At 43.1% G+C, this 27,478-nt stretch overlaps 1 protein-coding gene across 2 annotated transcripts; it reads right to left on the reverse strand.

The window, feature by feature from the left end:
• Positions 1-1,617: 1,617 nt before the first annotated feature.
• FNDC5 (fibronectin type III domain containing 5) lies at positions 1,618-27,468 on the reverse strand. 2 transcript variants are annotated; one of them, XM_061597035.1, is made up of 4 exons: positions 27,285-27,468; positions 20,880-20,972; positions 3,975-4,108; positions 1,618-1,700 (listed from the first exon to the last, which is right to left on the reverse strand). In XM_061597035.1, exons 1-4 carry the CDS (start codon positions 27,466-27,468, stop codon positions 1,689-1,691), a joined length of 423 nt encoding a protein of 140 aa, XP_061453019.1. In that variant the 3' UTR covers positions 1,618-1,688. The 2 variants fall into 2 exon arrangements, 1 of the variants encoding a protein (XP_061453019.1); XR_009759160.1 differs by lacking the exons at positions 1,618-1,700; positions 20,880-20,972; positions 27,285-27,468 and adding exons at positions 8,519-8,617; positions 9,374-9,408 and having other exon boundaries at positions 4,025-4,108.
• Between the last annotated feature and the right edge of the window lie 10 nt (positions 27,469-27,478).

The following is a 27,478-nucleotide window of genomic DNA, read 5'->3' on the forward strand; positions in this document are numbered from 1 at the left end:
TGTTTCATGCATGTGTCTCCACAGGCACCACCTTAGGAAAAACATTCCCTATTTGTGTGTGTGTATGTGTGATGTTTCTTCCCCAGAGCAGCTTTACAACATACAATCAAACCAAACAGAATACAATCAACAAAAAACCCTTGGTTCAGCACTTCAGCCCCAAACCAGAAAGGCTGGACAAAGTCAACAGTTGTGTCCATGGTGCATTTCTGTACATGTCTGTGACACTCTTGGAGTTGCTGGGAGAATGTATCTCCAGGTGATCACCCTTCCTGAAGCCTGAAGTTGCCCAATGTTCACTGTCCCTTTGCCTGAGGCACTGAGGTTTTCCAATACATCGGAGCATCTTCATGTGTCCTAAAGTGAATTCTGCTAGAGGCGAGACTGGCGCTATGGCATGAGTAATTCTTTCAACACCAGAGTTTGCAGAACATAGAAAAGGTTTTTCTAAAAGCAACAGGGTCATGGCTGGCAAGGAGAAGATGTAGGAGGTGAAGGAGATTTTAAGAAGTTTGATTTATTAGAGGCAGGCTGAACACCATTGAGTTACAGCCATTGGCTTCTATTTCAGCTACTTGCCCTCATGATCCCTGCCTATCACAACTGGTGAATTCTAGTAGGAGGAGATTGACTGGAAGTGATTAAAGCCCATTGCCTTGGTATGGCCCCTCTAGAAGAGACCTTCCCTGGATCCAGAGGTTTTAGAAAACTACCTCCTAGTCTGAGGTTCTTCACCTATTTGGAAGTGATTGCTGGAAGTTGCGGGTTTTCCCCCTTCATGGCTCCTGAATGTTCAGCAACTAAGTTTTAACTCTTAACAAATTAATGATCCTTCCACAGGACTCAGTACAGATCTTGACCAGAGTGAGTGAATGTGTATGGATGGCTTTTGTGTTCATTAATTGTTAAGAATTAAATTGCTAATGTACAAAGTCAGTTCAGGAGATTAAGTGAAAAAAGGTTCAGGTTCAAATAAATAATTCCTTTCTGTTGTTCACCTACGTCCATAGTAGTAAGTCCAGAGAAGTTCAGTGGTCAGAATAAGAAGGTCCCATTGTAAAAAAAAGTGTAGAGAGTCTATCATTTTGTGTTCTGAGAGTGGTATGATTGCAGTTCTCACTTGTAATATTACCCACTGAGACAGTTGCCACTGGTTTTATCAGAAAGCTAGTATCCGTGTACTGTAACTGAATGTTGTTGCTTTAATTGTTTGTTGAAATAGGAACAGTAATTTAAGATCCTGACAGCAGAATGGTTAGTTTTGGTTTTAGGCACACCGAAACACTGACTTCCTCAAATGTTTGTAAAGAGAAAAAAAAGCAGAACTGAGTCTTCACTGCCCCACCCACAAGAAACCAAGTCAAACACAACGCCAAAAGCTTTAAAACTTTATTTTCCCCCTGTCCTTCTCTCTATTAGAAGTTGAACCCAGGGTAGAAGGGTTTTTTTTAAATAGGTGTGGGTTAAAGAGGTAGGCCCTTAGAATCTTTTCTAAATGTTAAAGACGACAGATGGCACGACTAAACAGATAGATGGGAAGGCAGATACGAAGGAGTTTCACTGCTGTACTTTCTTTGTGTGCATCCTTGTTGCTGCTGGATTGATTAAAATCTAGTGAGCACAGGTGATAAAAATGTGTATTGTCCGAAGTACAAGGATGGTGCATTTGAATGTAGAGGAATTATAAATTATTGAAGTACCTGAAATATGAAACATTAGATTATCCCACGGTTATCCATAATCCATTTTTCAAATTCACCTGCTTGATAGCATATAATTTAAATTTATCATTAGGTTGCTTCTCTTCTAAGTTATACTTTAATTAATATAATTAATCCTGTGTTGGAAAACAGGATCAGAAAAAAAATCGAGTTAGGGAGACATGTAGGGATTAATTTTCTTTCAGAGGCAATATTTTTTAGGTTGGAAGATTTTAGAGATACAATCAAAGTAGGGGTAATTATCAGGGTGTGGGGAGAAAAAGGAAAAATTAACTGTCTAAATTAAATATACATAATGTGCACATAGTCAAGGTGTTTGTATATTGTTTAGTAAAATATAAAATTTAGTGTTTATTAAAATAAGTTTTGCTGGATTGGCTCTGCCTATACAATTTCTGAGGCAGTGGGGTGTTGTGGAAGGCACCCAAAATCCCCTGGGGAAAGAAGCTCAGATATCAAAATATAACAAACTGGGGAAAGTTTTGCTCAAGGACATTGTTACCTTGATGATTTCAAAGGACATAGGAAAATTTAACAAGGGGAGAAAGTTCAAAATTGGAAAAATTGATTAAGCTATAAATTGAAATGTGAATTGAGTTAAAATATTATGGTAATTTGGTCTACCTATGTTCATGTGTCTGTGTACTTATGTTCCATGTATATATTTGTTCAATTGTCATAATATGCACTTAAAATGAAATTAAATGGCCATAAAATGAAACTTTATTAATAACAATATAAAATTTAATTTGTGGGTTTAATTAATTAAATAAATAAATAACCACCCCTCCCTCCCTCCTTCCCTTAACCCTGAAGTCCCACAGAATTTCCATTAAAGCTGTATTTTAAATACATGGTGAAACATCTTTCGGGGGGGGGGAAATGGACCCTCTTTGTTAGAGGAGGGTGAGTGAGATACGTCATTTGTTCAAAGGTTTTGGCAGCAAAAGCTGCCTGTGTTGAAAGAGGGTGTGGTTAGACTCTCACCTTTTTTCAAGCAACGCTCAAGCGAGAGTAAATGAAGGGGGTAGCAAGTTAAAGGCATTCTGTCCATGCTTATGTGAATTTTAACATGTTCATCACAATTTAAAAAGACTGAATCAACGTTCACTTGCAATATTTACCTGGGATCTTCTTATCCTAAGCTCTCATATCTCATATTTACAGTATGTTTACTATCTTATATCCATGTATTATTGTCATTGTGCTCCTTTTTTGTTATTTTGCTCATTTATTTTTATTTTTCCCATCATTCTTTCTCATTCTATCTCAAAAGGATCTCTTACTGTCATAGAAATGTCATATAATTATTTTCTCTTTTATATTCTTATCTTCTTTTGCTTCCTTTTTTCTTGCTTTGGTTTCTTCTTTTATTTTTTCCACTCTTTTCATCAGTTTGGTTTATTCCTAGGCAAATCAAAGTGTGGCAATCCAGACGACTCGTCTTACAAGAAAAGGCAGGACTGTATGAGCCAAACCAAAGTTTCTGAATCTTGCCCTAGAGAAGAAACCAGGATTGTGGAATGTTTTGTTTTGCCAGTTGTTTCAAGATCCTGAGATGCCGTTTGCTGACAACTATCTTCTTGCTTTATATGTGAACTTTGCATTCAAAAATGTATTTAGCAGGAGAAATTCTCACTAAAATGCTGGAGAATTTCTGTGAGGATTTTTTTTAATTGCAAATTGCTTCAGAAATATGGAGAACTGAATATAAGATTAGAATAATGAGAAACTGAGAGAGCTGAAACGGAGAGATGTTGCCATCCCTACTGGTGAGGTGTGTCTGTCTCATTATTATAACTTTCAGAAGGAACTTAAAGACATTCCTCTTTACTCAAGCATTTGATGGTTGAAAGATCCCATTTCTGACAACCTTGCAATTATTAGGTGCCCAATGTTTTTGGATGGGAAACACAGCTGGAAATCTAAGAAACTTTCATAGGCACCAGAAAATACCCCTTTCACAAAAGAAAACCTAAGGATGCTCAGAACCCCACCTCCAAAACAGTCAAACAACCACTGCCCCAAACAAATAAAACAGAGACAAAAAAGCAGGAGACCCCCCCCCAACTAAGCAGCCCTCCCCAGGCGACCTTGACAAGCACCAAAGGGGTTGTCTGGGGTGCCTATGGATACCACATAGAGGGCCATAGGTACAACCTGGATTTTCCGCTTCAGTCAAGCGCAAGGCTGCATCTGGAGGGGCTGGCCGCCTTCCCAAGCTGCTCCCTCACCCCCTGGTCTCTCTCTCACCTTGCTACGCAAGAGGCCCCCACTCTGGTGTTCGGGGGTGCTGTTTTCTGAGGTGCTCTTGGCTTTCTCCTTGTTGTTATTTGGTTCATTGTCTTTGATGATGTCGTATTGCCTGCAGAACAGGGCAATCACCCCTGCGGGGAAGAAAAAAACATCACAGGCCTCACAGATGGAACAGCTTTCCAAAAGGGCAACCAGGAACCAACACCACGGACCATTTGTTCCCACAGCCAACCCCAAAATCGACAGGGTCCGCATGGGAGGTGAACGCAACTGACACCGAGAAGAGGAGAGGCAGCTTTTGTCTGACCCCCACAAACTGACAGGAAACCTTAACTCATGTGCCTGGATTTGTGCGTGTCCCTCCCAATTCTCCTGGTCTCTCACATTCCTTTAGTTGTCTCCTCACTCAAAACACAGACCAGCCTTCCTCAGCCTGGTGCCCTCTGGCTATTTTGTACTACAACTCCCATCAGCTGCAGTTAGCACAGCCATATGATGCTGGGTCTGATGGGAATTGTAGTCCAAAACAGCTGGAGGGGGTCAGATTGGCAAAGGCCAGTTTAGACTATATACACTTTTTCAGAATATCGGTTTTATGTCAAGGTCTATTATTGATATTTATTCAAATGTTTATATCACAAACAAAATAATTGGGACAGATATGATAGAAGTGTTATAAAATCATAACTGATATGGACAGAGTGAATAGAGAGAGCCCCCAGTTGGTAATGCAAAGCATCAAGGTGAGTTTGGCAACAGGGTGAGGAGGCCAGGCCACATAGCTGTCGTGGGTTTGCCCTTGGGGCAAAGAGCTCCTGGCTCTCCAGGAACAAATTCATTTCCTTGAGGCCAAGGTGGCTGACTTGGAGAAGCTGAGAGGATTGTGGATGAAGCCTTGGGGAACATTATAGCTGCATCCCACTTCCAAGATGATAATTCTCCTGCTACCATGAAGAATGAGAACTTTGGGGAAACAGAACATCACTTTGAGGAAGAGAGAAATGATCCCTTAGAAGGGACCCATTCCTTACAGGAAAGTACATATCCTCTTGTGCCGAGGGTACTTCTCTGAAGAGTTGAGGAATCCTGGCAGTGGGTGATTCAATCATTAGGAATGTGTTGGGTGTGTGGTGGGCGTGCAGACTGTAAGATGATTTGCCTTCCTGGTGCGAAGGTTGTGGATGTCGCCTGTAGTCCAGATAGCTTGCTAGATGGTGCTGGGGTCGTGGTACACACTGACATCAATGACTTGGGGAAATGTAGTCGTGAGGTCCTGGAAGCAAAATTTAGATTGCCAGGTAGGATGCTGAAAGCCAGGACCTCCAAGGCAGCTTCCTCTGAAATGCTACTAGTTCCACGCACAAGGCCAGCTAGACAGGTGCACTTTGTAGTCTCAATGTAGTCCCCCTGAAGGAGCAGGTTTGTAGCTTGGGGGTTGTCCTAGAATCATCTCTGTCACTTGAGGCTCAGGTAGCCTCAGTGGCATGGAGTGCCTTCTACCAGCTTCGGTTGGTGGCCCAACTACGTCCCTATCTGGACAGGAATAACCTGGCTTCAGTTGTCCATGCTCTGGTAACCTCTAAATTAGATTACTGCAATGCACTCTACATGGGGCTGCCTTTGAAGACGGTTCAGAAACTGCAGCTTGTGCAAAATGCAGCGGCCAGATTGGTAACAGGGACCAGACGGTCCGAACATATAAAACCGATTCTGGCCTGCTTGCACTGGCTGCCTGTATGTTTCTGAGCTCGATTCAAGGTGCTGGTTTTGACCTATAAAGCCTTACATGGGTTGGGACCACAATACCTGATGGAATGCCTCTCCTGATACGAACCCACCCGTACGCTATGTTCAAGATCAAAGGCCCTCCTCCGGGTGCCTACTCCGAGGGAAGCTCGGAGAATGGCAACAAGGGAGAGGGCCTTCTCAGTGGTGGCCCCCAAATTATGGAATGATCTCCTTGACGAGGTGCACCTGGCGCCAACACTGTTATCTTTTCGGCGCCAGGTCAAGACTTTCCTCTTCTCCCAGGCATTTTAGCATGTCTTTTATATTGTTTTAAATTTTTAAATTGTGTTTTAAATTGTTTTTTAAAATATGTATCTTAAATTGTATTTGTTTTTAGTTACTGTAAACCGCCCAGAGAGCTTCGGCTATGGGGCGGTATACAAGTATAATAAATAAATAAATAAATGTGAAGATGAGACTGTGGTGTTGAGAGGGGTTTCGATTTGCTAAGCACTGGGAACATTTTGGGACAAGCCGGGCCTGTACAAAAGGGATGGGCTCCACTGGAACCACGATGGAACCAGACTGCTGGCACTTAAAATCAAAAGGGTGGCAGAGCAGTTTTTAAAGTGATTGAGGGGGGAAAGCTGACAGGAGCTGAGGAGGTTCCAGTTCAGAACAAATCTCCCACCTGTGATAAAAACAAAACAAAAATTATGAAAACTTAATTGGGATAGGCCTTGAATAGGGGCCATCTCTGTTATCTTTCCGGTGCCTACTGAAGACCTTCCTCTTTCAACAAGACCTTATCCCAGTCTGCGTCTGTGTTGGAATTGCTTTTTTAAAGGTTTTCCTTCTTTTTTAAAAAATAAATGTTTTCATATGTTTTTAAAGATATATTTTATCTTTAAGTTTTACTATGTTTTAAATTCTGTTTTTATGATGTGTTAAAGTGTTTTTAGTCCTTTTATTTGCCACCCTGGGCTCCTACAGGAAAGGGCAGGGCAAATATCTAATAAATAAAATAATTTAAAATAATAAGTAATAAACAGAACTAGGCATTGTGAGCGCAGGGGCACAGGATAGCATTTCAGAGAAGACAAAGTACCACAGGCCAAGCCAAAAGTACCAAAGACACTGAAAGAGAGACCCTATATACAAGAGTTTATATGCTAATGCTAGGAGACTCTGAGCCAAGATGGGAGAACTGGAGTGCTTGGTCTTAGAGGATATACTGTAGTGAGCACAACCTGGTAAGAACAGAGAAACCAGTGGGACATGGATATTCCTAGAAATAAACTATATCAGAAGGACAGGGAAGGATGTATTGGAGGCGGTGTTGCTCTATACATGAAAGAGGGCATTGAATCCACCAAGCTAGAAAAAAAAAACCCCAAATATTTGTGGGTGGTGATACCAGGCTCCAAAAGTAATTTAGTACTGGGGACATTCCATGGTACCCCTGATCAAAATGCTCAGGGAGATCTTGTGATGAAAAATGAAATTGAGGAAGCATCCAAACTAGGAAATGTAGTAGTGGGTGGCTTCAACTATCCTGGCAAGGCCTGGCTACATATGTGTTCCAGTCACAACAAAGTAAAATTTCTAGACACCTTAAATGACTATGACAGTTGGTCATGGAACCAACCAGAGGGACAATGGTCTTAGTCTTAAATTGCTCCCAGGACCTGGTGTGACATGTTAAGTGTTGTCAAACTGATTGGGAGTAGCGACCATAGCGCAATTAAATAAAATATACATGTAAAGGCCAATTACCAGGAAAATCCGACACAGTCACGTCGGGCTTAGAATCATAGTATAGTAGAGTTGGAAGGGGCCTATAAGGCCTCAAGTCCAACCTCTGCTCTGCAGGAATCGAAATCAAAGCATTCCCAACAGATGGCTGTCCAGCTGCCTCTTCAATGCCTCCAGTGTAGGAGAGCCCACTACCTCTCCAGGTAATGGTTTCCATTGTTGTATGGCTCTAACAGTTAGGAAGTTTCTTGGCTTCAAAAAAGGAAACATCTCCCAAATGAGGGGATTGGTAAAAAGAAAGTTGAAAGACAGAATCTTGTAAAACACAGTATTAGAAGCTCAAGTGGAGTGTATGCCACAGATCAGGAAAGGTACCACGTGAGCCCAGAGGATGCTAGCATGGTTAACAGGCAGAGTCAAACTATTAAAGAAGGCTACCTTCAAAAAATGGAAGTCTTGCGTGAATGAGGAGAATAAAAAGGAACACAAACTTTGGCAAAAGAAATGCAAGAAGGCAACAAGGGATGCTAAAACATGTTTTGAGGATCGCATCACTAAAAACAAAAACCAACAACAAAAAATTAAATACATTCAAAGGAGGAGACCATCTAGGGAGGCGGTTGGACCCTTGCAAAAGAAGGGAGTCAAAAGTGTGCTAAAGCAGGATAAGAAGGTTGCAGAGAAGCAAGATTAATTCTTTGCATTTGTGCTTGAACAAACTTTTGTAGAAAAATTGGACTGATAGGTCCAAAACATGTGAAAGGCAATAGATTGGCAAAGTTGTACTAGGAGCACCCTACGAATGAACTAGATGAATGAACATCTGCTCATTGGCCTCCGTCGTTCCCAGACATTGCCTGCTCAAAATGAGAAGAGACACTGGGATTTACATCTGGCAAAATGGATTCTGTTCAATCCTTTGAATAACAGCCTAGTCAGTCCCAGACTGAACACTCTTATGGCCCATTGGATCTCTGGCCCATAGCCCTCTGCACATCTTTTGCCTGACCATGTCTTTCCAGCCCCTCTTGGTCCAAATGACATTTCTTCAGCCCTACCTTCTCCTTGAAGCCTCCTTCCTTCATGCGTCCACCATTCAGGGTTCCTAGCTTTTCCACCTGCTGCATACTCTCCCCTACCCCAAGTTCATTGGCTTCCTGCAAGACACCAAGGTTTCAGACCAGGGCATCCAATGGTGCCCTAACTACTGTGCCACCAGCACTCTGGGCCAGTCAGACAAGGATCCAAACGGCAAGCGCACCCTCAAGACTGCAGTAAAGGCCTGAGCGCTGTCAGCACTGTCAGCCTGTCTGAGGATGTCAGCTGACCTTGCAAACCACTGGGGAGGCTCCAGGCAGCTGTAATGAGGAATCAAATATTGAGGATTTTTAATCTTTGATTCATCTCAGTGAACCAGAGTTTGGAAAGCCGGCAATAGCAAGGATTCCTGGGAGACAGCCCCTCTGTGCCCTCTGAGTACATATCTTGCAAACCTGAAGGGATAGACTTCCTGACTTATATGGAAATTTGGGGAATGTCACCCAGTAAGAACAGGCGCTCCTTTCAAACAAAGGAAATGTTTAAAACCTTTAGGAGGAGACAGAATAGCTCCTTTCAAACTGGGAAATGGTCTGCATAACCGTTATGATAATCTTAAAGGAGTTGACAGGTAGGAGATTGCAGTCATTATCTGGGAATCCCTGAAGGAATGGTTTCTGGAAACACAACAAATTCCTGGACTGATGATCCTAAATTCTTTCACTGTTCTTATTTGTCACGTCCACATCTTCCTGGAGACATTTACGTTGGGTTTACATTGGGGTCAGTTTAGTTAGGAAAAGGTATAAAACTTGAGGAGTGAGAAGGGGTGGGCAATTCCTCCTTCAGGGGGGCTCAACAGCTGTTTTTCTTACCAACGCCACGCTAGCACCTTTGGGACAATTTCAGAGCAAAGGATTTGGGGTGAGAACTTTCAAATCTGGCGCTGGTTACAAAGGGCGGAGCTTTGGCTCATTGGGCTAGACACAAAAGTCTCTCTCTCAGCCTTAGTCTTGCAGCAACTCTCCAGGAAAGGTATATGCAACTTCTGGGCCTCTTTCTTTCCTTTTTCACTTCTGTGTGGGTGAGTTTGATGTGAAAGTGTGCATAAGTTTAGTCTCTTTGCTTTAGTCTATCCAGTGTTGCTGAATGAATGAATAATAGTTAGAAAGCTGCTCATTGTTAACTGTAATTGTAAACTGCAATATTTTCCCTTGTTTCTTCTCTTAATAAAACCACTCTTTATTTTACTTTCTGTGTATGTGTCATTGGGTTAAGGGTAAAATTATACATGCTCTGGGGGGCGACGTGCGAGTAACTCCAGCCAAAGAACCTGCTGCTCTCTTAATAGGGGAACTTGGATTTCTAGTGAGCTATGCTCATGAGGAAGTTCAAGGTCCCTTCATAACACAGCAGTCTGAGCAACTCATCACCATGGCCCAACCCAGTATCTGACATCCAGCCATGACTGAGACTCTCACCTCTGACCCACCTAATAATTGCCCTCCCTGTGTCACTTGGGTGCCTTAGTTGTTTTTGTCCTAAAGCCTCCACCTCTGATCTTCCTCTTGGGTCCCCAAATCTCAATCTCGTCTCTGCCCACTTCCTTCAGACACCTTGCCTCTAGGCTACCAGTACCATAGTTTCCCTTTTGTATGGATCTCAGTTTACCCTACAAAGCTACTACAACTGTCTTTAAGGCCTGTGAGATATTTTGATTCCAACACAAATGACATTTTTACTTTCCCTCAGGATCTGGACAGCAAACATTCTGACAGATTTTCTTCCCTAACTAGCTGGGATGTTGATGAACATTCCATGCTGTCTCTCTAGCTCAGCCAATCATGTCAGAGGCTTCATTGCCACAAGGATAACACAGTGAAGATTCTCTAAATATCTAATATCTGGTGTCTTATCACTATGGTTACTTGATGTGTAGGACCAGTGAGTTGTCCATTGATATAGGCTATATTGTGCTGCTGGGCTATAATTCTGATCCATCCCTGACTATAGGCCATGCTGTCTGAGGCTGATGGGAGTTGTAGTCCAACAACATCTGGAGGGCACCTCACTGGCTGCCACAGATGTATACTGTATTCTCTGGAGGAATAATTGCAGGTGGCCTGAAACTAAATGGTACTCCAGGTGGGATGGTATGTCAGGGGGTGGGCTGGCGGGCTGACTTCAGTGGTTACTTAATGCTGCTTTAAGCAAAGCCATTTTGAAGCCTCACTTGTGCAAAGGGCTAGAAGGCAGGCCTGTCTGCTTGCAAGGAAAAAACAGATGGTTGCCTAGTCAAACACAAGCAAGGGTGATAGGAAGGAGAAGGACAGTGAAAAATTCCTTTGTCTTAGAATCAAGGCTGGGCAATGGTGACAAATGAAGGAGACATCATTTCCCACTGCAGCCTCTTACTTTAATGTGCTTGACTAGGCAAATTTTCTCCCCACATGCAGCAAACACAAAGTTGCGACTGTGGCAGGATGGGGCAGCAGTGCAATGGACCCATCCCTGCCCACCACCACCAAAAAGAAGGCATGATGAAATGAGAAATGTCAGCTTGTGTCTTTAACTAACCAGACTGTGGTGTTGGGTTTTTTTTCCCTCTTTGAGGAATGGTGTTTGGAGGATTGTTAACATGGCCCCTTAATCAGCCCCACAACTCAGCTCAGGGTGTGGAACAGGCTTCCCCAACCTGTTGCCCTCCAGATATTTTGGACTACAACTCCCTTCAGCCCCAGCCACAACAGTCATAGGATGATGGGGCTGATGGGGGTTGTAGTCTACAACTAGGGAAGGCTACTGTAGGGGTTCTCATTCACAGAGGGGATTTCCACACATCCCTGCAAAAGTGGTTTCCCCTCTGCCCCACCTTTCCACTGTGTTTCCCTCTGTCTCCAAAAGATTTGTTCCTTCCAGTGAAATTCATGCAGAAGTCTGTGAGCTCTGGATTGGGGGGGCGGTGAGCCAAGCAGGGTGGAAGTTACACCCTCTTCTTTAGAAATCCCAATATGTGGGGGTTGGTAGGCATGGAGGAGTGAGCCTTAGATATATGACTTCTCAGGGAAGTCAGATATATGATAATCTCAGGGAGGCTAAAAGCCAAAGGCTTCTCTCTACATTGGAGCCTGTGCCCACTGCGCCTTGATTAATTTGCAGAACTTTATTAGAAACTTCAGCCAGGCTTTTTCCCAAGTTGTGTTACAACCAGTTGCTGAAGTGCAATTCTTGGACAGTAAGGTATCACAATTTGCTTCAGTTGAAGCATTCTCTGACATAGCTAAAAGGCTTTATGAAGATAATTCTAGGCATAGTGTATTTTTAGATAGACAAGCTATTATTAATTCAAAAATTTCATAATGGTACAGACTATAAATATATGTGGTTCAACTCCAACTTGTGGGTTGAGGCTGCATGGGGCTAAAGGCGTAGGTAGAGAGGAGACCTCTTGGTTGCTAGGCTATACCTTTCCTTTGATCTCCTGCTGTCTCTTCCTTCCTGCTAGACTGATATGCAAAAAGGATGTTGATCTCAGTTCCTTCCCGCCTTCCAGTTGTGTTCTTTCTCTCAAGAGGGGAGCAGGCATCTTTCCTTTGTCTCTCCCTCTCCACCAGCATGAGGGCGAGTACTGGGACCAGTGCTTGTTGCTCCAGCATAGCTAGTTAGCTAGATCTAGAACTCTTTCCTATCAAGTATGTACTTCCAGAATAAAGTAGTTATTTCTTATTTAAAGCTTAAAGCCTCTGTCTGACTAATTTGCAGGGAAGGTAGAATCCTAGCAAAGATTCAAACACACACACAGAAGCTCGCTCAAAACTCTCCGTTCTGCTACACAACTCTGCAGGGTCCTACAGGACATTAGGGCCAACGTCCTATAATAAATGTGATCATCATTTGTCAGTGCTTACCTTTTCAAAACTTAGGCATGATTTCATGGTCCTTCGTTTCCAAACTATGCTAACAGCTTTTATTAACGGTAGATACTCCTGCACTCCTTTGGCCCTCCGCCTCTGTATATGTGAAGCCCCGGAGATCGAAGGCCTGCCTCACTACTTGCTGTTTTGTCCATTGTCTAAAACTACAGCCACCGAAGACAATTAAAATAATTGAAATACAGGCCCACATCAGTTTTATGTTTGTTGTCAATAAGTAATTGTAGGAAGCACACACATATCTGTTTGTAAAGGTAGGGTTGGCTGTTCAACAACTTTGTTCCATACAACGGAAGGAAAATTTTTATCTCAGCCCCATAGTTTGTCACTCAGGCGGTGACACTTACATGAACATGAATAAATCTGTGTACATATTGTCTAAAATAATTCAGAGAGTTGGCTGGGAGACTAGAATAGAAGGGAGGGGAGAATTTTGTCCCCAGAGAAGGGTGTAAATCATACAGTTTGGCGTTGATTTGCTGGCATGCTTCTTTCCCCTGAAAGGACCCTTCTTTCCTAGCTTGCTAGCTAAAGCAATTGCAAACCAGGAGAGCTTTTATGCTTTCATAAATGTTTAATACTGTCGAAGGAGCAGAAGCAGCTCTAGTGGATGGGGCTGAGCACAGAAAGCAGACAAATCCAAGCAGCATTTCCTGTTAGCTCATGCTTGGCAGGTCCCAGCTTGCCATGACAAGGAGCATCTTTCAAATGCCAGGAACAGGTGAAGCGAGCTGAGAGCTGAGATCCTGTGCTGCAGTGGGAGCTTTGTTGGGTCTAAATTCATCTGCCACAAGCTCACTATGTGGCTAGCTTATCTCTGTATGAGGATGATAATATTTATTTATTACATTCATATCCATTGCTCTCCATCATTTTAATTAATGACTTGGCTGAGCAGGTGCAGGTAACCTTTCCTCCAAGGAGCTCAAGGTGGTAGACACATGGCTCTCAATTTTATCCTCACAATACCCCCTGCGGTAGGTTAGGCCCAAGGTGACCAAGTGAGCTTCATGGCTCAGCAGGGATTTGAACCCTGGTCTCCCAGGTCCCAGTGTGAGGCACTGGTTGCTTCCAGATGACCTGTTTATTGAGCATCTTGATTTGTGTGCAGACAGGTTATGTAAAACCCCATTTATTTAACATTAATTCGGATTTCCTTGTGGAGGTTACGTAACATCGTGTCCCACACTTTCAAATGCATTTTCCCATCAGGGTTCGAATCCCCACGCAGCCATGAAGCGCGCTGGGTGACCTTGGGCCAGTCACTGCCTCTCAGCCTCATGAAAACCCTATTCATAATGAATACTACATAAGAATACTCTCATTACATTTATAACGTCTATATAATACTTTTCTGTGTTCAAAGCATCTTCTCTAATTGTATTGTGTACAGAGGCAGGAAAGAGATCAGATTTCTCTTCTCTGTACTGTCATCCAGCAGTGTCCAACCCACCAAGCTGCAACTGGGGGGGGGGGTTAGAAGGACCCCCCCCTCAGCAGTTCTACTTTCCTCTATTCCATTTCAGCTGGTTGTTATAAGAATTTTCTCAACTGAGTTTGCTTTCTTCCTCCTCCCTCCCAGTCTCTTTTCTTTTGGGGCCATGTCTTTTTGCTTTATTATTGTTGTTGATCTTCCATCTTTACATTGGGGAATTCCAGATTCATAGCTTGCTCACTAAGGTTGGTTCCAAGATCACCTGTTTGATGAGCATTCAGCCTGATTTGTTTGCAGAGAGATTAAGACAACATTGCATCAAGCAAGTTGTAGGGTGAAATCCTGAATGACTGTGGGAGGGATGATGTTGTCCCCTATCTTCAAAAATGGCAAAAAGGAGAAACCTGGGAACTACAAATCAGTCATCCTGACATGAACCCCTGGGAAAATTCTGGAGCAGGTTATAATGCAGTCAGTTTGTAAGCATCTTGAAAACAATGCTGTGAATACTAAAAGCCAACATGGATTTGTCAAGAAGAAATCCTGCCAGACTAATCTTTTCTCATTTTTTGATCAGGTATCCACCCTGGTAGACTGAGAGAATGCTGTGGACATAATATATCTTGACTTCAGCAAAGCTTTTGATAAAATGCCCCATGATTTTCTGATTAGCAAGTTAGCTAAATGTGGGCTGGATGGAATAACTATCAGATGGATCCACAGGTGACTACAGAATTCTATTCAAAGGCTCCTTCTCAAACTGGGGGGAGGTAACAAGTGGGGTGCAGCAGTGCTCAGTCCTGCACCCAATGCTCTTCAACATTTTTATTAATGACTTGTATAAGGAGGTCCTGGAAACACATCAACTTTGCAGATGATACAAAATTAGGAGGGTTAGCTAGTACCCTGGAAGACAGAAACAAAATTCAAAGGGATCTTGATAGGCTGGTGCATTGGGCTGAAAACAATAGAAGGAAATTTAAGAGGGATAAGTTCAAAGTTCTACACCTATGAAAAAGAAACCAAATGCAAAAGATGGGCAATACCTGACACAGCAATGCTACATGCAAGAATGATCTTGGAATTTTTGTTGATCACAAGCTGAATATACTTTTAAGATGTTTTAGAGAGTTTTTAGTGTTTTGTTTGCCGCCCTGGGCTCCTTCTAGGTGTAAGGGCAGGATGTAATTTTAATAAATAAATAAACAAACAAATACTATTTTAGGTGGCATTAAAAGAAGTATATTTTCCAAATTGTGTGAAGTACTAGTTCCCCTCTATTCGACACTTGTTAGGCCTCATCTTGAGTACTGCGTCCAGTTCTGGACACCACACTTTAAGAGGGATGCAGACAAACTGGACAGGTTCAGAGGAGGGCAACAAGTTCAGGGGACTGGAAACAAAGCCGTATGAGGAGAGATTGAAAGAACAGGGCCTGTTTAGCCTTGAGAAGAGAAGACCGAGGGGAGATATGATTGCACTCTTCAAGTACTTGAAAAGTTGTCATACAGAAGCCAGGATCTCTTCTCAATCATCCCAGTGTGCAGGACATAGAATAATAGGCTCAAGGTAGTGGAAGCCAGATTTCAACTGAACATCAGGAAAAAAATCCTGTTAGAACAATACGACAATGAAACCAATAACCTAGGGAGGTGGTGGGCTCTCTCACCACTGGAGGCATTCAGTAGGCAGCTGGACAGCCACCTGTCTAGGATGCTTTAAGCCGGATTCCTGCATTGAGCAGGGGGTTGGACTGGATGGCCCTTCCAACTCTATGATTCTAATTGTTATTCCACACTTTCCAGTGCATTTTCTCAGTGCTTAGCACAAAAAGTCTGATTTTGGGGGAAAGTGAATTTGTTTCTTAGGAATCAGGTAGCTCAGCCTGAATTTGCCTGGATGTGATTGAATCCCTCTTGTGAAAATAGTGACAGTCTGGACGTGCTCTTAGACACTACTCTAATTTGACTCTGGCAATATTTGTGAGAAATACCCTAAATATACAAAGTAGTACATACAGACAGAAGAAGATAGATGACAAAAAAAAAAGTCTTTGGGCATGTACAGAAAGAGCAGACTTCCTCACCACCTCACATCTGGGTTTATAGAGCATAATAATGTGAGGATATGAGTTCAAGGCAGGATTAAATTGTCTAGTCTGTTTACAAATGACTCACACAGACAACAGTTCACTGGAAGGCTTGCAAAATTATAGCAGAAGGGCAAGGGGTGCAGTCATCCACCACTGTGGGGGATTGTAGACCCCTTTCTTTTTTGAGAGCAGGGTCCCAGCCAGGTCCAAATGTATGAGCCAATCATAGAAGGGGTTTGTGTTGGCAACTGGTAAGCGTCCTTTTGTGCTGATTGAAGCAGAGTGAAAGGAGGTCAGCCACTGAGAAGACTCCTCCCACTAGCTCACACACCACCTCCTTTTTCATGCTGATTGGCTCCTAGGGATGTTGCAGTGTATGGACTCAGAAACAACACGGAGAGCAAAGAAGTCAAGGGAAAGGTGCTGGAACGGGTGGTTGCCGGCCAGCTCCAGGGGCTCTTGGATGACACTGATTATCTTGATCCATTTCAATCCGGTTTTAGGCCCGGTTTTGGCACCGAAACAGCCTTGGTCGCCCTGTATGATGACCTTTGTCGGGAGAGGGACAGGGGGAGTGTGACTCTGTTGATTCTCCTTGATCTCTCAGCTGCTTTTGATACCATCGACCATGGTATCCTTCTGGGAAGACTCACAGAGTTGGGAGTTGGGGGTACTGCTTGGCAGTGGCTCCGCTCCTACTTGGTGGGTCGCCACCAGAAGGTAGTGCTTGGGGAACATTGCTCGACACCCTGGACTCTCCATTGTGGAGTCCTGCAGGGATCGGTACTGTCCCCCATGCTTTTTAACATCTACATGAAGCCGCTGGGTGCGGTCATCAGGAGTTTTGGGGTGCGTTGTCATCAGTATGCTGATGACACGCAACTCTATTTCTCCTTTTCATCCTCTTCAGGTGAGGCTGTTAACGTGCTAAACCGTTGCCTGGCCGCGATAATGGACTGGATGGGGGCTAACAGACTGAAGCTCAATCCAGACAAGACCGAGACGCTGGAGGATGTTCATCCTGTTCTTGATGCGGTTACACTCCCCTTGAAGGAACGTTGGGCTGCCCTTGAAGACTGTTCAGAAACTACAGCTAGTCCAGAATGCAGCGGCCAGACTGCTGACGCGGACCAGAAGGTCCGCTCATATAACACCTGTTCTGGCTCGTCTGCACTGGCTTCCTATTTGTTTCCAGGCTAGATTCAAAGTGCTGGTTTTGACCTACAAAGCCCTACACGGCATGGGACCGCAATACCTGGTGGAGCGCCTCTCCCAATATGAACCTACCCGGACACTGCGCTCAACATCTAAGGCCCTCCTCCGGGTGCCATCCCATTGAGAAGCTCGGAGGGTGGTGACTAGAACCAGGGCCTTTTCCGTGGTGGCCCCTGAACTGTGGAACGACCTCCCCGATGAGGTGCGCCTGGCGCCGACGCTACTATCTTTTCGGCGCCAGGTGAAAACCTTTTTATACTCCCAGGCATTTTAAAGTGTGTTTTAATAGTATTTTCATTATTATTTTGTATTCTGGATGTTGTTTGGTTTCTTTATTATTTGTTTGTTTTGTTTTTTGATTTATTGTATTTATTGTATTTATATATTGCTTGTTTTTATCTTTTTGTACACCGCCCAGAGAGCCTTCAGGCTTAGGGCGGTATATAAATTAAATTAAATAAATAAAATAAATAAATAAATAAAAAGTGGTAAAGGGGGCATGGCTGTGAGAGGGCCCCCTGTGATTATCATGAAGTGACCCTGCACTTTGGAATTTGCCGCTGCACTAGTGCAGAAGGGGCTTGAATATTTATGGAGACTATAAACTGGCACAATTTATTTTGCCAGTCCCCCCCTTGCACTTTAGACCATATTCAGTTCAATTATGCAGGAGCACAGATATCTCTTAAGAGGTTTAAAAAGAAAACCCCAACAAATTACATTCTTGTGGGCTAATTTTGATTCCAACAGCAGGCCTTAGTTATGTGGGTGGGTGAGCGTGTCTGCATATTCAGAGCAGCTCCCGACAGATTGGGTCCTTGGTTTCCCATCACCTGATCACCCCTTGGCACTACTTGGATGACCACACCGACATTGCAGAGGGACCAATTTTGATTATAGAAGTTTTCTCTTCGTTTCCCCCACCCTGTGTTTTCTGGTTAATTGCCATCCTGCTGGTTTATGCTCTGATGCTTCAGGCCATTTATTAGTTAAACAACTCTATTATTTTAACGGGTAGAAATGGGTTCTAGTAAAAAATAATAATACAAAGAACCAGGAGTGGGCTGCTAGAGAGACAGAGGATGGGAATTTACCCTTGATTTTGTGAGCTTTGCATTCTTGGACTTTCAGGCAAGGCATGTGGTGAAAATTCTGGACTAGTGGGTGATGGGCAAATAAGGGTAAAAGAGATGTGGCAGTTGGGACTATGTGGGGAGGTGAGTGGTTTGTGCTCATTTATTTCACTTTCTAACCTAAGAAACAAGCTGGATAATTGAAAACACAACAAAAATCTGGAAAGGTATAACCCAACCTTCTTTGTAAACTACACCAAGAATGGTACCTTATAATCATCTCCATGCTTCATTGTAGCACATTTAAATGAAATAGCTGCAAATTTCCATCACCCTTTCTCTACTGTCTGACCTGTGTTCAGTTTCAGATCGTAAACCTGTTGGGGCAGGGACCTCTTGTGTTTGGAAAGCACCTCAGGTCCATAGATGGAGCTATATAGCTATGATGAACACTACACACTGAGCAAATGTGCATAATATTTTGGCTTTTGCAAAATTTATATACAATTAATTCTCGTTTGCTAGAGTGTTGTTGTTGTTATGTGCCTCCAAGTCAACTACGACTTATGACGACCCTATGAATCAGTTACCTCCAAGAGCATTTGTCATGAAACACCCTGTTCAGATCTTGTAAGTTCAGGTCTGTGGCTTCCTTTATGGAATCAATCCATCTCTTGTTTGGCCTTCCTCTTTTTCTACTTCCTTCTGTTTTTCCCAGCATTATTGTCTTTTCTAGTGAATCATGTCTTCTCATTATGTGTCCAAAGTATGATAACCTCAGTTTCATCATCTTAGCTTCTAGTGATAGTTCTGGTTTGATTTGTTCTAACACCCAATTATTTGTCTTTTTTGCAGTAAATAGTATGCGCAAAGCTCTTTTCCAACACAACATTTCAAATGCGTTGATTTTTCTCTTATCAGCTTTTTTCACTGTCCAACTTTCACATCCATACATAGAGATCAGAAATACCACGGTCTGAATGATCCTGACTTTAGTGTTCAGTGGTACATCTTTACATTTGAGGACCCTTTCTAGTTCTCTCACAGCTGCCCTCCCCAGTCCTAGCCTTCTTCTGATTTCTTGACTATTGTCTCCATTTTGGTTAATGACTGTACTGAGATATTGATAATCCTTGACAAGTTCTATGTCCTCATTGTCAACTGTAAGGTTGCATAAATCTTCTGTTGTCATTACCTTAGTCTTTTTGATGTTCAGCTGTAGTCCTGCTTTTGTGCTTTCCTCTTTAACTTTCATCAGCATTTGTTTCAAATCATTACTGGTTTCTACTAGTAGTATGGTATCATCTGCATATCTTAAATTATTGATATTTCTCCCTCCAATTTTCACACCTCCTTCTTCTTGGTCCAATCCTGCTTTCCGTATGATATGTTCTGCATATAGATTAAATAAATAGGGTGATAAAATACACCCCTGTCTCACACCCTTTCCGATGGGGAACCAATTGGTTTCTCCATATTTTGTCCTTACAGTAGCCTCTTGTGCAGAGTATAGGTTGCACATCAGGACAATCAGATGCTGTGGCACCCCCATTTCTTTTAAAGCATTCCATAGTTTTTCATGATCTACACAGTCAAAGGCTTTGCTGTAGTCTATAAAGCACAGGGTGATTTTCTTCTGAAATTCCTTGGTCCGTTCCATTATCCAATGTATGTTTGCGATATGATCTCTGGTGCCTCTTCCCTTTCTAAATCCAGCTTGGACGTCTGGCATTTCTCGCTCTATATATGGCAACAGCCTTTGTTGTAGAATCTTGAGCATTACTTTACTTGCATGGGATATTAAGGCAATAGTTCGATAGTTACTGCATTCCCTGGGATCCCCTTTCTTTGGAATTGGGATGTATATGGAACGCTTCCAGTCTGTGGGCCATTGTTTAGTTTTCCATATTACTTGACAGATTTTAGTCAAAATTTGGACTGATTCAATCTCAGTAGCTTGTAACAACTCTATTGGTATGCCATCTATTCCTGGTGATTTGTTTCTTCCAAGTATTTTAAGAGCAGTTTTCACCTCACATTCTAAAATTTCTGGTTCTTCATCATCTGGTTCCTCCGTGAATAAATCTGTCATCCTGGCATCTCTATTATAGAGGTCTTCAGTGTATTGCTTCCATCTTCCTTTTATTTCATTGCTAGAGTAGCAGGAGGAAACCCCTCGCTAACAGCTGGGTGAAATCCCTCCCCTCTGACTTCTGAGACTTTCAGCATGCAGTGCACCCACACTTCCAAGCAAATATTTGCAGTTATAAAGGCTTGCCTTTTTTGCAAAATGAAGGCTGCATTCACGAAGTTTAATTCTGCAGCTAACACCTCACCTTGTGTTTTTTTGTGCTCCCACAGAATTCTGGCATGCACACAGGCCTGACTATAGAGCAAAACTTTTAAGCAGGCATGGTGACCATGTGCCTGGACTAATGACACTTTCTTGTGCCTTGGAATTCAAGAGGAAGGGAGAATCCCTCAGAAGACCAAAAGAGACCTCAGACATTGTGTAAGTATGAATCATGTCTGCCTGTGCACATGTCAGGATGTTTGAGCACAACCAAATTCTCTGCTGGAAAGCCCAAGACAAGCGGTCTTGCCTTCTCCATGCATGCGGGGACTTCTACCGACCTGCCCACATGAACAAGACCACCACAATGATGAGAATCTCTCCGGCTCGCAGCTGCTGGTTTTTCTCTCCCATCTCCTTCATTGTCACCTCATCTGCACAGGTCGGGCGAGAGAGAAAGACAGCAAAGTTTAGCTCCATTTCCAACCTACAATCATAAATTGTTCTTACCCTAAACTGGGCAGAGTCATCATGTGAATCGCCACAGTGTCCCTGGGTGTGAGGGCCCAATGGACCTTAGAATCTCCGATGGCAACCTTCAACAAGGTTCAACAAGGGGTTTGGGACTACACATTCCATCAGCTTCAGCCAGCAATGCAGTCCATCATCTGGAGGCACCAGGTTGGCAAAGGCTGGACTATGGCATTGTAGATGCTTCTTGAATGAATTCTCTGCACGAAACATTAAAAAATGGGGAAAAACTTTTTTCTTCAGAACTATATTTATTATTTATATTAGCCACCAACCTGGTGCTGTCCAGCTCTTTTGGAGTACGCAGGGTGATGGGAGGTGTAGTCTCCAACATCAGGAGGGCACCAGGTCAGTGAACGCTGTATTTTGGCATTGCAAAGGATTCTTGGATGGATTCTCAACTTGCATGGAGAACTAATCATGCTGGAGCAGGCCCATCACAGGCAGCAAAATATTTTGCCTCTCTGGAGGGGCATTGCTACTAGGCCCTAGGGAAACAGACTTGGGAAACAGTCCCATGAGACACATTTACATTTAGGCTAACTTTGAAAGGGAAAGTCACCTTGTAAGCCAAGGGTATCTTTTTTTAAAGTTTTAAAAAGGAGGGGCAGATTTAGGGCCTGGTGTAAAAGTACCCAGTGCTTGGAATAAACTAGTACAATTTTAAAAAGTTCCCTAAATAAGGTCAAAACTGTCTCAGCTATACCTGAAGGTAATTCCCATAATTGCCAGGTGAACTGATCATAAATTATGCTCATTTTAGGGTAGAACTTTGAACGGTTGCTAGTTCATTTTCTTATGTGTGTTTTTTACATTATGGATTCTTTGGGCCTTTAACCTTAAATATCATAATTGTTGGGGGAATAATCCCCATTCTACTGTGTGTGTATTCTGATATTTTCTTAGTCTTCTCAAGTATATTTTATACATCAGCTTGTAACATTCTGAAAATTGCCTGAGGATCATTTGGATGAACTTCAATTGACCCGTGAACTGAATGTGACCTGAACTAGTTCCTTTTGTAAAGGGAAAACATGACCTGGAATTAGTTCCTTTTTGGACATGTTGAGCTTGAACAAGAACCAGCTCCTTTTACAAATAAACCAAGCTCTTGACAGCGCCCCTGCTTCTGTGTCTAAGAAATACTGCTGGAAAAAGAGTTTATTTATTGCTGTGAAAGACTGAGATGCTTGGTGGATCCTATCTTTTCCTGCTTGGTATCCCCAAGCCAACTTTCCTGCCCCCTTTTCCCATTTTCATTTTCTCCCTCTGTAGGGTGGCCAGGATTAGGATGGTCAATGTGCCATACTTTACAGAAAAGGATATTCTATTTCAGGCACTGTTTAGAGAACAGTCCTCTATTGGGAAGTTCCCTATTAAAAAAAAATCATTCTACATAACAAAAGAAATAGTAAATTGAACTTGAAACAAAGATGACTGTGAATTACTGGTGTTACAGCCACATCTTGTCTAAGATCCATTGGCATGAGGATACATGCAATGCAGCATGTGGGCATAAAGGAGAAAGCCTCTCCAAAAAGATCACTGCGAGTACTGTGAGATCTGGGGACATGTTGAGAGCTGACAAATAAAAAAAATGGGAACCGCTTATCTTAAAAGGGGTCCTGGTCTACTCTGGAATTTACTGTGTGTTTGCAGCTGTTTGTGTTCCCAGTTAATTTGCATAGTTCACATGGTTATCCTCAAACAGCATCAATCTCAAAAGAGCAAAGTTGCTCCTCACATACAAATTCAAATACGTGCAGGCGTAGACTGCTCTGGACTAACTCAAATAGGGGGAAGGGATTAACAGCTAAATGATGCTCCTGCTGGGAGGAAGGGTGAGATATAAATCAAATAATAAATAAATAAATAAATGTGGACAGGTTTCTGATTAATTTTGCTCCAAGCCAATATGTATTGTTGAATTAGCTTTTCCACAAGAACTCTGTTTGCCAGATTCTCTCATACCATTTCTATATCAAAAAAACTATTTTTACTCTTCCAGACAAGGGGGGCAATTTCCATGTTAAATTAAAAAAAACGAGCTGCTCCCCGAAAGCTCCAGAACATTTCATCATCAGAAAGCCCCCTGATTGGCTAATGAATCCTGGCTGTTGCTGGGCTTTTCCCCATAAGAATAGAACCTTTCCCCATAAGACCTTCGGTTGCTGTTTTCCCAATATTCTTTGGTGCTACCTGATGTTGGGGTTCCATCTTCCATCAGCTACCCAGTCTATACATCTCTGGGGAAATGTGGAACCATGGTTGTTCTGCTGGTTTACCTATATTGTGTGAGCATAGATTAAGCTAGACAGCTTTGTTATTTTTTACTTGCGACTTGAACTCTCTGCCTTTTGTATTTTATCTAATCCATGGGGTGTTTGGTTTAAAAAAATATTTTGTTGCTGTATTTTTGCACATATTTTATTTTAATATAGCTATCTCTTATTTACCAGTGTGTGTTCATTTCAGGGGGAAATTGGCTCTGAATCCAGCACCTTGGCCAATTAGCCACAGACTACCATATACAGTAGTTTGGTATGTTGCCTTAAGGCTCCAAGACAAAGAGTGCATTCTTGGCTCTTGTCTGTTGGAATCCTTGGCAGGTCTATTTCTGGCACTTTGGGATTCTCCTTTGCCCAGAGTGGGTGACCAAGTTTAATGGGTGGTAGTAGTCTACCTACTTTGCAGGATTGTTGTTGGTTTACTCAGACCTGGTAAGGGAGGCAAGGGTTATACTGTGTCAGGATCAAGTGCCCTGAGCTTGGGAATTGAGTCCTGGTGTGAACTGGCAGCAGTTCTTGACAAGATGCAAAAGACATAAATCTAGAGTTAAAAAATTCTGAACCCAAGAATTCATTTGGAGTACCTGTACTTGAAACTGGGTTCAAGGTTCTTTCACACAAAATCCACTCCTGGTTCCACCCACCCCTCTTTTTTATTTCTTCATTTCAGCAGAATAATCACTAAAAAATAGGGAGTAAGAAATCCTTGTTGATCTATTGGGTGGGTGCACTGCCCACCCTCGAGCTGTCCTTGGCCCTCCCTAGGGTTTTTTTTTGGAAAATTGTCATTTTAATTTGTGACATGACCAACAATTGGCAGCCTCTATTTAAAGAATGACAGCTTGTTTTAAGAACAGGAGCATTTTTGTTCATGATCACAATTACCCTATAATTACTTAAAAGATCCTGGGGGGGGGGGAGACCATTGAAGAATTAAATATTAGAAATTTGTATTATGGGCTACAGTTGGATTGGATTTTCCTTTGCTCTGCTTTTCAGTTTCAGTTTTAGTTGTGTTTTCTAGCCAGCCAGCAATAAAGAAGCATACAGGCATACCCCGCTTTAACATACGCAATGGGACCAGAGCGTGTACGTAAAGTGAAAATGTACTTAAAGTGAAGCAATTATCTATGCATGTACTGCATGGCAATCGCCACTAGATGGCAGCGGCGTCATGCCATTAAGTGTCTGTTATTGCGAAGCACGTACGTTAAAGTGGGGGTATGGTGGAGTATGGAGCATGTACTTTAGCGAGGCGACTTTAAGTGAAGCGACTTTAAGCGGGGTATGCCTATATTTCTTTGCCTGCAGTAAAGAAGTAAGAGTTTGTTTATTCTGCAATCGTTATGATGAGTGCAGCAGGATTGGGTGTTTATTGCTAAAGGGTGAAATAAAGAGATTTAAGTTGATCTGGAAAAAAATCTACCCTCTTTATTCTTTTAAAACACTCACTATACTCACAATCACAGTGGCTATTTTTTCTTCTTTTTTCTTTGTGGCAAAGGATGAAAACAGCCCTAGAGGAACAGAAACACTACTGTGCACACTACAGATAGGTGACTGGCTGGACACCTAGGCTGTAACTCAGACCTAACTTCTTATTTTTCCAATGTGTGCAGCTCAGCATGAGGCTTTTTCAGGGTTTCTAGGCAGAAACATCTACCCAGTAACCAGTAAAAAAAATCCAGTTACTTTCCACTTTCCAGTCATTTAACTAGACTTTATATAGCAATCAGTTTAAATGTTTTCCCTTGATTGTCCAACAGGAAGGACCATCTAAAGGTCAGGAGCAAGACTAGAAGGAGGGACCCTCAAGGAGGAATTAACAAACACATCCTAAAGTATTCATTTTCTCTCTGCCCTTCCCTAAAGCCATTAAAGCCAAGCTCAGGAGCTCGCTGTTGTTACCAAAGCAGTTCATGAAGAATCAGAACATAGGGACAGACCACAGGTAAAAGAGGACTGTAGCTATAGGCAAAGTCAAGTTTTTGAGTATTCCTGGGGAATCTCTCAAAAAGGGTAAGACAATGCTTAACAGATTAAACTTCATTCATAGCTGAAGAACAGTGAAAGATGTAATTTCTGACAAGAATAGTTCCAGATGTATGAATGATTAGAGTATTCCCAGCACCACACTAGTTTTTAACTTCTTAGTTATAGCACAAACTATTTTGTTTGTTTTACACCTTTTAATAACCCCTTGTTCACTAAATGCTCAGCATTTCCTTTTTTCTTATGAAGGAAATATATGTCAGTCATTTAATTCCTGAATTTAGTTCACCCTAAATCTTCTGTTAACTTGACCTTTACATAGCTCATGATATAAGTTAACATACACCCTGCATGGAAGGTCACTGCCTCTACCAGTAGGCAGGGGGTGACTGACTGGTACCATGTGCCTCCCCTCCTCAAATGCTCTGCCTAGAAATGTGGTTGCCCCACCTAACAAGGAAGGCTGGCAACAGGACTTCTAATGGTAGCATCGGAGGCATGTCTGACAGAATCCAATAGTTAAAAAATAGGAAGGCCCCAGGTACAGATAGCCTAGGAGAATTCTGTAAATCCTCTGATGTGTTTGATGGCATCGTGGAGAGTGATGCGATCCCAGAGACATGGCCACAGGAGAGCCTGGTAGGAGCCCTCTGTCTGAAGAGCTGTCTGCTTTAAAGAAAAAGAACCCTAAGAAGATTTTCAAGGGGGGCTTGAGGTTTTTCATCCACAGTGAGCACCTGGACACACAGACTAAGCAGCCAGACTCAACAAGGCACCTGTGATAAGGTCTTTCTATTTAAAGTAGATAAATTTCTAAATTTGCATCTGCACGTATAAATCAATGCATGCAAATTTTATGCAAATCTGTGTCCTCTTTCTGGGTGATGCCGAAATGGTCAGCCTCTCCAAGATGGCAGCAGAGAAGAGGGACTCTTCTATGGAACTCGGATTTACTCAGTGCAGACCCACTGAAATTAACGTCCCTAAGTCAGTCATATTCTTTCATTTCAAAGGGTCAAGTGGATACAATCTAGGGAGGGCAGATCCACACCATACCTTTAAAGCACATCCAATACCCATTTAAAGCACATGACTCCTTCCTCCAAAGTCCAGGAACTGTGGCTTTCCCCTCGAAGAGCAACCACTCCCAAGCTCCTTTAACAAACTACAGTTCCCATTATTTGGGGGGGGGGGAGTCATGCACTTTAAATGTGGGCCAGCCCAGAATTCCAGCATGTGCAGCTTTTCTGACATGTGATGAGCCACAACTGGCCAGTTCTCCTCTGCACAGGAGGCCTGCCTGCTTTGCTAGGCACTTGGTCAGCTTCCTCCTCCCCCCCTTCATATCCCCTTGCTTTCCCCCACCCTGCCATTTTCCCAAATTGCTGTTTGCAAGCTTGGAAAGGGTGCTCTCATTGTGAGTGTTATGGGGGGGTGCCTCCCCAGGCCTTTCACCCAGCCCCGCACAATGCAGAGCCCCAAATCCAAGCACAGCGGATCAACCTTTTGTTCCAGGCTCCGGCTACAAATCCAAGAGGCGTGCTAAGCATTGGGGAAGTCACAGTGCACGGCTGACATATTCCGCCCGGGGAAAGGGTGGCATCCAACAGTAGATGTTGCATGGACAGACCCAGCTGAGGCCTTTCATTCCAGGCTGTGCTGAAGTGGGGATTCTTATTTGTCCAGCTGTGCCTGCTCCAAGTTTTGGAGGCCCTTGGGAGAGGCCCCAGCAGTGGACAGTCTTCATGGCCTGCAAGAGGTCAAATTCTCTCATGCTGGCTCTGACCATCCTGGGTGCATCTAGACAGCAGCAATGACTCAGTTGGGCCCCTTTGCCAGTTATCCGGCCCCCTAAAACAGCCCCACCTCACCGCTCTCCTGCAAACAGTGCTACTTTTCTACCTACCTGGGACCCACAGCCTCCTTCCTACTTGCCTTTGTTTTTGGAAGCCAGCTTCTCAGCTTCCCGGGGGGTCTTGAAGTGGACCGGCTCGCTAGCTGGACTCTGGCCTTGGATGCTGATGGACTGCACATGCACAATGTACTCCGTGTCCTCCTCCAGGTCCCAGAGGGAGCAGGAACGCGTGGTGGTGTTCACCTCCTGGATGAAGCGCAGCATCCTGACATCC

The sequence above is a fragment of the Rhineura floridana genome, chromosome 15, assembly GCF_030035675.1.
Source record: "Rhineura floridana isolate rRhiFlo1 chromosome 15, rRhiFlo1.hap2, whole genome shotgun sequence".
NCBI classification, from domain to species: domain Eukaryota; kingdom Metazoa; phylum Chordata; class Lepidosauria; order Squamata; family Rhineuridae; genus Rhineura; species Rhineura floridana.